This window comes from Prorops nasuta, unplaced genomic scaffold (assembly GCF_024137725.1).
Source record: "Prorops nasuta isolate Cenicafe-Biocafe unplaced genomic scaffold, Cenicafe_Pnas_1.2 PNAS00001, whole genome shotgun sequence".
NCBI classification, from domain to species: Eukaryota; Metazoa; Arthropoda; class Insecta; order Hymenoptera; family Bethylidae; genus Prorops; species Prorops nasuta.
In genome coordinates this window covers 4,532,674-4,543,224 of record NW_027116798.1, presented here as the reverse complement: position 1 = coordinate 4,543,224, position 10,551 = coordinate 4,532,674, and the positions used below count along the sequence as shown (strand labels likewise).

Sequence of the window (10,551 nt, the reverse complement as noted above, 5' to 3'; positions counted from 1 at the left end):
TTTGTTTTCATTACATGAATTTGATTTAAGCAGCAATTAAGTTAAAGAGACAGTTAGAGACTGAAACATATCATTTTGTTTATTTTCTACAGAGTAACGTGAATTTGAATGAATGTATAGCTTGAGAATTTAAAATTTGAATAGAATGCAAAAATTGATAATATTGAGTTATTTTAAGAATTTTTTTTAGTGCGAGCAAAAAAAATAGTGTCTAATTTAGCAGCATTTGTGATGTCTTCTTCCATTTGGGAAACCATTTCAAATTCTAATTCAAATTTAGTGTGTCTCTTAAGAAATAAGAAACACCTCACCTCTTTCGGTTTCAGCTAGATTTTAGGAAAATAGTTATTATTCTGTTAATAACGGCCTGGTTCTTTCGGAAGAATAAGATGTCGAACGGCACAGGGTAGTCTGTTGTTTGAAAGGAAGAATCAGAAGTTCGAGCAATTGCTCTTGAAAGCAGATGGGCGCGATCTGACTTAGAAGATTGTGTGTTAATTAATAGTAGGAATACACTTGCAACCGAACGGCAAGTCGAATCGTATCTCGTCGCGAACCACACCTACATGCTGTCGGTTAGATGTAACAAATCTCACATAGAGCCAGCAGCATATAAGTGTGATTCGCGACGAGGTTTGATTCACCATTCGGTTGCAAGCGTATACCCACCCTAACAGTTGTTACCAAAAAGCTGTAAGCCAAATCATCTATGCAATTTAAATAGAAGGTTTATTTCGTCTTCTTACCTCTACCGAAAATTTTTCATATGCCCAGACAAGAAAAAAAATATCATCGAAAATTATGCATAAGTTATTTATTGTAGTTAGGCACTATTTACTATTATTTCTTATGTCAGACTTATGCACTTTATTTTTTAATGTTCATGCGCGAACAGAGAATGATTTTATTTCTTCGCTAAATTAGTTCGGGATTATAATAATAATGATTTATTTAAATCTGATATTATTTTGACAACCAAGTTAAAGTAATAAATAGCAAATGCATTATCATGCGATCGATAATTGCTGCTTCTTCGCCGATTTCTTGTAACATATTTCTCCATATTTTCCATTCTGTACTTTGCTACCGAAGTCGTCGTTCGGAAAGGATTAAAAAGAGCGATGTTAAAATAAGAATAGCTATTCAGCCTCTCAGTCGTTTCGAACGAAAATGGAAATCCGCACTCAGTTATGCTTTCTCTCCCAAAGACCCAGCTTCAAGAAACGATGTCTGTTTCATCACATCCTGTACATTTATAGCTCTATTTATTTTAAAGATATTTTTATCTTTCAATTTTGATCCGTTGCTGTTGATGGTAGGACATGTACTTGCTGAGCTTTGCTAATATTGTAAACTTCACCAGGACAAAAAGGTTCCAATCTTGGTCCAGAACAGCGTTCCTTTTTACGGCCAGCATCTTAAAAATTTATAAAATATCTTTTAATAAGTAACACTTTGATAATTATAAAAATATAGCAATAATACATCTAGAGAGTTTAATATTATGCAAAATAAATACTAGCTTATTTTTAGTGAGTTCGTACTACCGACATTTCAAACGATTTCGCAATTTAAAAAAACGGTCGATTTCTTGCAGAATAAGAACACACTTCTTTACAAAAAATAGCAAATATAAATAAAATATTCAGTATTTTATTAGATTGATAATGACGATTATTCATTATTTTGTTAAACTATTGATACAACGTTTAATATACAAGGTGTATCAGCAATGATGCTTTTAATTTTAACCACATATACTTGAGATTAAACTAAGTCGAAAAGTCCTATACTATAAGGTCTGGAAAAGCATAATTGCTGAGATAAATCAATTTTAAACCAATAAATCAGGGCTTTGATTAAACGGAAAAATTACTTTAATTTCACTTTTGTCGACAGTTCCCCTTCAAAAAACAAAAGAAGTTTGTGCTTCTCTATCTGTCCGTATTGTCGTACTCGCATATACACACACGCACACAACTACGCCGATTATTAATATTACCTCCTAATGTCTTACATTCCTGATCCTCATGGTGCTGATGAAATTCATTTTTCACCTATTTTTAAAAGAATCCTCGAAAACACCCATTTGGTTGAAAACGATGGGTAACGATACATCGTTATTTGTAGATTAATTTTCAAGTCGTTTTATCTTTTCGGTGACGCGACATATGAACTTTTCTAAGGTAGTTAACAAATAAGCATTATATTAAAAAAGTTATTATAAGAAATTTTATTTTTTTCTGTTTTTAAAAATCTGACTGTTTTATCAGATAGAGCAGTTTGCTGTATGCATCATTGGAAGAGCAAAATGACTCGAAAATAGATTCTCAAGTAAGGCCATAATCTTCTCTAGAAATTTCAATCTAAGTGAAAAGCTTGAGGGATACCTTTAAGATTAAATAAACTTTTTTTTCATTTTATGAAGGGACAAGTCATAAAATTAAAAATAATTTTTTATTAATGCTGTAAATTATTATTCATAGTCTTTGCACGCTCTTAGGAATGAGAAGATTTCAGATAAGTTAGTAAATACATATGCTTTTCCCTTTTTCACTTTATTACAATTTGCTTTGTGAATTGTAAAATATTTCTTTTTGGTAACCATATAAACTTCTAGTCACTATAAACTAAAATCTGACCTAGCAATTGGCTAATTTTACTGGCAAGTCTATTTAGGCAGACACTATGCAAAAAGTACTAAGCAAAACGGCAAAAACTGTGGGCAATCTACGGTATAAAGAAAAAATTATTTTTAATTTTGTGGCTTGTCCCTGTATAAAATGAAAAAATGGCTTATTTATTCTTAATGGGATCCCTCAAGTTCTCCAGTTAGAGTGAAATTTCTAGTGGACTATGGCCTTCCTTGAGAATCCATTTTCGAGTCATTTTGATCTTCCAATGATGCAGCAAACTTCTATCTCATAAAACAGTTAGACTTCCAAAAACAGAAACAATACAATTTCTTATAATAGCTTTTATGATAAAATACTTATTTCTTGACTACCTTAGAGCAGTTCATATATCGCGTCACCGAAAAGATAAAACGACTTGAAAATTAAGCTACAAATAACGATGTATCGTTACCCAGAGTTTTCAACCAAATAGGTGCTTTCGAGGATTCTTTTAAAAATAGGCGGAAAATGAATTTCATCAGCACCATGAGGATCAGGAATGTAAGACATTAGAAGGTAATATTAATAATCGGCGTAGTTGTGTGCATGTGTGTATATGCGCGTTCGACAATACGGATAAACAGAGAAGTACAAACTTCTTTTTTTTTTAAGAGGAACTGTCAACGAAAGTGAAATTAAAGTAATTTTTCCGTTGAATCAAAGCCCTGATTTATCAGTTTAAAATTGATTTATCTCAGCAATGATGCTTTTCCAGACCTTATAGTATAGGACTTTTCGACTTAGTTTATGCTCAAGAATATGTGGTTAAAATTAAAAGCATCATTGCTGATATACCCTGTATATACTTTATAACGAAGTTTCTCGCCATGTATCCGAGATACTGATGTATAAGAGAATAAAGAACATAAAAGATACCGAACAGTGAATATTATTGATCCCTGTATAAACGACTCGTAAGATAGGTTCACGAGTGGATAATTGTTAACTTAAGGATGAACCCCGTTGACTGACAGAAGCCCGAATAAAAAGACCGCCACCCCAAAAGCAATGTCCAGATTCTCCTATGAAGTAAGGCAGGACCATGCCAAGCAACCTAGGCAACCTGAGATAAGGAGAGTCGGCCTTAGGAAGTCCTAAAATATAGCTGTGTCTATAAGTCCCCACGAGGAGGGGAAATGGAAGATCGAGCCTGGCTTAAGCGCTGATTACGCGCCTCAAACTGGCTACGCAGTACGTTATGCGCTGACTGCCGATAGCAGGAAGTCAGGATATGTTCACGCGACTGTGCTGGTGTTTGTGTCAGTGATGATAGAAAGCGGGTATTCGTTCCCCCCACTATGCAACCATAGGCTCACTACGACTCCGAAAGCCTTCTGGAAATTCTGGCATGCGTGAGACATCCCCACTCGTGCCCCTTCTCGCTGATCACATATACCATCACAGCGATGCATACGTGTCTCGGCTTCCGTCGCTTGACTTCGGCTAGTTTCGTTGAACGTAAGTACGAAAGAGAGCGGTATACTTTTCTCGGACCTCTCTTTCTCGCGCTCGATCTTCGTTCGTTTAGCCAACGAGCAAAGCCGTGCTAGCCGAAGCAAATTAAGAAATGTCTTTTCTGGCAGCTATGATAAAAAAGCTGGCCACGTTGAATGAATATTAAAATAATATTTATAAGCAGCCATTAACTTATTAGATTTTATAATAAATAAGGAAATGCGATGATTTTACGTAACATTGATCAATTTTGTTGAGACTCATATGTTACGTATTATTGTTAAAAATATTTCATTTTCTTAATTTATTATTTAATGTAGTAGATTAATGGTAATAAAAAAAATCATTATGAAAACAAAATTTAAAAAAATTGCACGAGTCTTCGGGATTCGAACCCGAGCCCGCGATAACAGCAGGCAGTCACCTTCCCATCTACGCTATGGTACTTTTTTGGCAGCTTAGAAGCAAAATCGCAAGTCGCTTATTAAAGCGATGGAACCTTTCTCTATTAAGTTTAATTTCCAGAAGAAAGTATTAATTATAATCTTATATTTATTTACTTCGTATGTCTTTTCATAATAAAACAAAATATTTTTTTTACATATTTCTAAACATTAATGACTTTAATTGCTGTAGCTTCAAAAAGTGACTCTAACATTGCGGAGAACATTTTTGAAAGCTGCAGAATTAAAAATAAGTAACCCAAGAATCGTATTTGGTATTTAATATGTCATTCCTATTGCAATCTATTTAATTTAAAATACCTCATAAATAGAAAAACGATTAATCGTTCTTAACAAGTAAAAGCACGTGGCTGACAGAGATTAAGTCGATATTTATAATAGACAATATATGAAAATAAATAAATAAATTGTGATCGATTTTTTACATTTTCAAATAATAGTATCGCATAATTAAAAGAGTTAGTGCAAAAGTGGATGAGCTAGTCTAAAGGATCGATATCTCAATTTTGGCAAGTCATCGAATAGTTCCTCCCGATCTTTCTCCTTTAATTTTTACAATTTCTGAGAAATAAGCATCGTTTGCTAATTTTGATTTTCTCCTTCCGTACGAACATTAAGGTACGGGTACACGGCGCGTGAAGTGCCTTTTTGAGCCGGAAAAATTGCTTTTATCGAAAAAAGTTGTTTAGACATCGTAGAAAGTAGACATTTAGGGCTACACGTAGATATGCTTATTTCTCAGAAATTGTAAAAATTAACGGAGAAAGATAGGGAGGAACTATTCGATGATTTGCCAAAATTGCGATATCGATCCTTTAGACTAGCTCATCCACTTTTGCACTACCTCTTTTAATTATGCGACACTATTATTTGAAAATGCAGAAAATCGATCACAATTTATTTATTTATTTGTTTATTTTCATATATTATCTATTATAAATATGGACTTAATCTCTGTCAGCCACGTGCTTTTACTTATTAAGAAAGATTAATCGTTTTTTTATTTATGAGATATTTTAAATTAAATAGATTGCAATATGAATGACATATTAAATACCCAATACGGTTCTTGGGTTACTTATTTTTAATTCTGCAGCTTTCAAAAATGTTCACCGCAATGTTAGAGTCACTTTTTGAAGCTACAGCAATTAAAGTCATTAATGTTTAGAAATATGTAAAAAAAATATTTTGTTTTATTATGAAAAGACATACGAAGTAAATAAATTTAAGATTATAATTAATACTTTCTTCTGGAAATTAAACTTAATAGAGAAAGGCTCCATCGCTTTAATAAGCGACTTGCGATTTTGCTTCTAAGCTGCCAAATAAGCGCCATAGCGTAGATGGTAAGGCAACTGCCTGCTGTTATCGCGGGCCCGGGTTCGATTCCCGAAGACTCGTGCAATTTTTTTAAATTTTGTTTTCATAATGATTTTATTTTTATTACCATTAATATACTACATTAAATAATAAATTAAGAAAATGAAATATTTTTAACAATAATACGTAACATATGAGTCTCAACAAAATTGATCAATGTTACGTAAAATCATCGCATTTCCTTATTTATTATAAAATCTAATAAGTTAATGGCTGCTTATAAATATTATTTTAATATTCATTCAACGTGGCCAGCTTTTTTATCATAGCTGCCAGAAAAGACATTTCTTAATTTGCTTCGGCTAGCACGGCTTTGCTCGTTGGCTAAACGAACGAAGATCGAGCGCGAGAAAGAGAGGTCCGAGAAAAGTATACCGCTCTCTTTCGTACTTACGTTCAACGAAACTAGCCGAAGTCAAGCGACGGATGCCGAGACACGTATGCATCGCTGTGATGGTATATGTGATCAACGAGAAGGGGCACGAGTGGGGATGTCTCACGCATGCCAGAATTTCCAGAAGGCTTTCGGAGTCGTAGTGAGCCTATGGTTGCATAGTGGGGGGAACGAATACCCGCTTTCTATCATCACTGGTTTGTGCGTGCTGCTGAGCGCATAACGCGGCACTAAAACAATCGCGGGTATATTCGCATACGTGACGCGTGTGCTATAGGCTAGCCTGCACATATGTCATGACTGATTACTAACTGGTGCATAGGAGAGTGTGCAGGGGAACCGTAGTTAACCCATTAAAGCCGAAGACGGTCTATTTTAGACTGTTTTGTAGCTGAATTTCAGATATTTAACGAAGTAGTAACTGTGTCTAAGGCATGACTCGTTATGTTTTTAGGTGTGCTGCATCAGAATCCGGGCTCAAAATCCATAAATTTTGACCACCAAATTAAATATGACAGTTTTTTTGCAAAAAATTGTAAATAATTTTGTCATTTTCGAAGTTTACGATTTTTTTTCACACATAAAACGTACATATATATGAAGATTTAATTAACCATCGATGCACAAGTTTATTGATGTTTTTCGGTGAATTTTTACGTACATACTTTATTTGTCAAAATAGCCAAAAAAATTGAAGAAAGTAAAAAAAATTGAATTTTTTCTTCATCTGTTTTTCCCATAACATCCAAAGACTCTAATAAAAATTGTTCAAGAATAACAATGTCTTAGAATTGATTAGGGAATTCGTTAAAATTTTTGGAGACAATTCTTGAATATTTTATTTTTACTATTTTTAAAAATATCAAAAATTATCTGTAAAAATAATGACAATTGTCGATTGTATCCTTCAATCAATTCAAACATATTTTTATTTTTAGACAATTTTGATCAAACTCTATAGTTTTCGAGAAAAAAATTATTAAAATATATGTCTATACTTTTAATAATACATGCAGTTAAAATTTAAATAATTTTTTTCTCGAAAACTACAAAGTTTGATCAAAACTGTGTAAGAATAAAAATATCTTAGAATTGATTGAAAGATACTCTCGAATTTTTTTCAGTTTTATTGGAAATATTTTTTATTTTTTTACAAATTGCAAAATTATAATATTCAAAATATGCCTCCAAAAATCTTTAAAAAATTAAGAATATTCCCCAGTCATTTCTAAGACAGTTTTGTTCTTGAACAATTTTTATTTAAGCCTCTAGTTCTTATGGAAAAAATTAATGAAGAACAAATTCAATTTTTTTAACCTTGCATTTTACCGGCTATTTTGGCAAATAAAGTATGTACGTAAAAATTCACCGTTAATCATCGGAAAATTTGTGCACCGATAGTTGATTAAATTTCCATATATTTATACGTCTTATGCGTGAAAAAAATCATAAACTTCAAAAGTGACAAAATTTTTTACATTTTTTTTGCAAAAAGATCGCCATATTTAATTTGATGGTCAAAATTTATAGATTTTGAGCCCGGATTCTAATTCAGTACACCTAAAAATATAAAGAATCACACCTTAGACCCAGTTACTACTTCTTTATATATCTGAAATTCAGTTACAAAAACATAGTCTAAAATCGACCATCTTCGGCCTTAAAGGGTTAACCCACAGAAATATGTCCCGGTGCCCTCCGTAATACCATAGGCTTGCGCTATGGCTAGTCAGGCCGAGAACATTGCCTGTGTGTGGTCCCACCCCGGCAAATTCTATGACCCAATATGATAACGACTGTTCCTGCACTCCTCACTATCATCTATTTTGAAGATGGTGAGGAGGAAAACGTATGCTCTTCAAGGAATATGATCACGAGGCTTGGATTTCCGTAAGGAACCTCCCCTTCCCCACGACTTAGCCACTGACCAATTTAGGTTACCGCTACCGTCGAATGCTTTTGTTTGGTGGGCATGAGATGCCCAGATGATAGCGAATGGCTGTTGGCCACCTAACTGACCATCTGGCGCCCTGTTATACCGGATGCTAGAACCGGCGTAGGTGACGGAAAACCCGCAGAGTAAGTTTTTACTCACACCGGCGGGAATGACGTTAAAACTTAAAAATAAAGGGAATATCCTTTTAAATTGCATATGGGATCATTCAGGAGAAACCGATCTTAGATCATGTGTGATGCAATTTTGCAAAAAAATAGTTCTGATTGACTCACTGCAGTTTGACTCCATACACTTCGAAAAACTAAAAATAACATTTCGATAAGTAATTTCTTGCATTTCCCAATATCGTACAAGGTAATTCAGGGATTCCCCAAATTTAACATTAATGAAATGAAAAATTTAGCTACAAATATTTTAATTGTAGAGTAAAGATGGACAGAATGAGAGGGGGAAAGGGTTATTATGAGAGGCATGCTTGTATGTACAATGACCGGCAGAAATGGCGTCCCTTGATGCGTTTAGGAACCGCGTTTTAGGATCCTTCACTGTATACTCTATTCTGCTAGGTGGAGATAGGGGAATGGAACGCTATAACTATAGTAGTTCGTCTATCTCGCTCTAAATGCGTGAGTGCGAGAGAGAGAGAGAGCTTTATAAGGCATAGCAGGGCAAGCCAGGCGTCCCAATGCTTATTTCTATCTGTGCCATTGCCTATGGCTATCTCTCTCGCTCGGTAAGAATCATTCGTCCGTCCTTATTTAGGCCAGTTCTACGCCAATGGATACTCTCTAAAGATTTTCTCAAGCGACACCATTGAAGATTGCGATTACAGCGGAGGTTTTAAAATAATGTGGACCTGTCACTGTCAAACGTCAATATGAAAATTTATTGTCACTTACACCGTTTGGTGCATTTAACATTATAAGTCTAGATTATTATATGATATTCTGTAATTCATATATATATATATATATATATATATGTATATATGTTAATTTACTTTAAATTTTTTAAACAAATAAGTTATTGTCATTATAGAAGAAACTCATTTAAATATAAGAATAAACTAGTTTCCATTTATGTAACTTTTCTTGTGAATATAACATAATTTTAATTAATAAAATTCACTCATTTATTAATCAGACTAAGAAGATTTATTTCTTTCAAATTTTGACATATATAAAATAATATCCTAAACTTTCACAACAAATTATTATTATGGAAATATTTTTATAATCGTTACACATTGATAATAATATATCTGAATATCCTGCAATTTAAAATGTCATTTACATTGAAGAAATCTTGATCAATGGTCATGAAGAGTTGTGGCTCAGTGGCTAGGTCGCTTGCCTCGAAGATTAAATCAAGCCTTTTTGTCGGTGGTTCAAATCCCGCGGGAGAACTTTTTTTTTCGTTTTACAAGCATTACTATTTTTTTGTAATTTTTTGGAAACATTGCTAAATCTTCCAAAGAATCCAAAGAATTACAAAAAAAAGATAGTAATGCTTGTAAAACGAAAAAAAGTGATCTCCCGCGGGATTTGAACCACTGACAAAAGGGCTTGATCTAATCTTCGAGGCAAGCGACCTAGCCACTGAGCCATGAACTCTTCATGACCATTGATCAAGATTTTTTCAATATAAATGTTATTTTAAATTGAAGGATATTCAGATATATTATTATCAATGTGTAACGATTATAAAAATATTTCCATAATAATAATTTGTTGTGTGAGTTTAGGATATTATTTTATTTATGTCAAAATTTGAAAGAAATAACTCTTCTTAGTCTGATTAATAAATGAGTGAATTTTGTTAATTAAAATTATGTTATATTTACAAGAAAAGTTATATAAGTGGAAACCAGTATATTCTTATATTTAAATGAGGTTCCTCTATAATGACAATAACTTATTGGTTTAAAAAATTAAAAGTTAAATAACATATAAATATATATGTGAATTACAGAATATCATATAATAATCCAAACTTATAATGTTAATTGCTCCAAACGGTGTAGTGACAATAATTTTTCATACTGACGTTTGACAGTGAAAGGTGCACATTATTTTAAAATCCCCGCTGTAATCGCAGTCTTCAATGGTGTCGCCTGAGAAAATCTTCTTTAGAGAGTATCCATTGGCGTAGAACTGACCTAAACAAGGACGGACGAATGATTCTTACCGAGCGAGAGAGATAGCCATAGGCAATGGCACAGATAGA

At 33.2% G+C, this 10,551-nt stretch overlaps 1 protein-coding gene across 4 annotated transcripts in view; it reads right to left on the bottom strand.

Moving 5' to 3' along the window:
* Positions 1 to 794: 794 nt before the first annotated feature.
* SIDL (SIDL trafficking protein particle complex subunit 10) overlaps positions 795 to 10,551 on the bottom strand; it is a 437,479-nt gene continuing 427,722 nt past the window's right edge. For 2 of the 4 annotated variants that reach the window (XM_066728667.1, XM_066728675.1), the window contains exon 11: positions 795 to 1,417. In XM_066728667.1, coding sequence (XP_066584764.1) covers positions 1,290 to 1,417 — 128 coding nt within the window. In that variant the 3' untranslated portion in view covers positions 795 to 1,289. The remainder of the gene's footprint in view (positions 1,418 to 10,551) is intronic. The other 2 variants (XM_066728658.1, XM_066728682.1) reach the window with 1 other exon arrangement.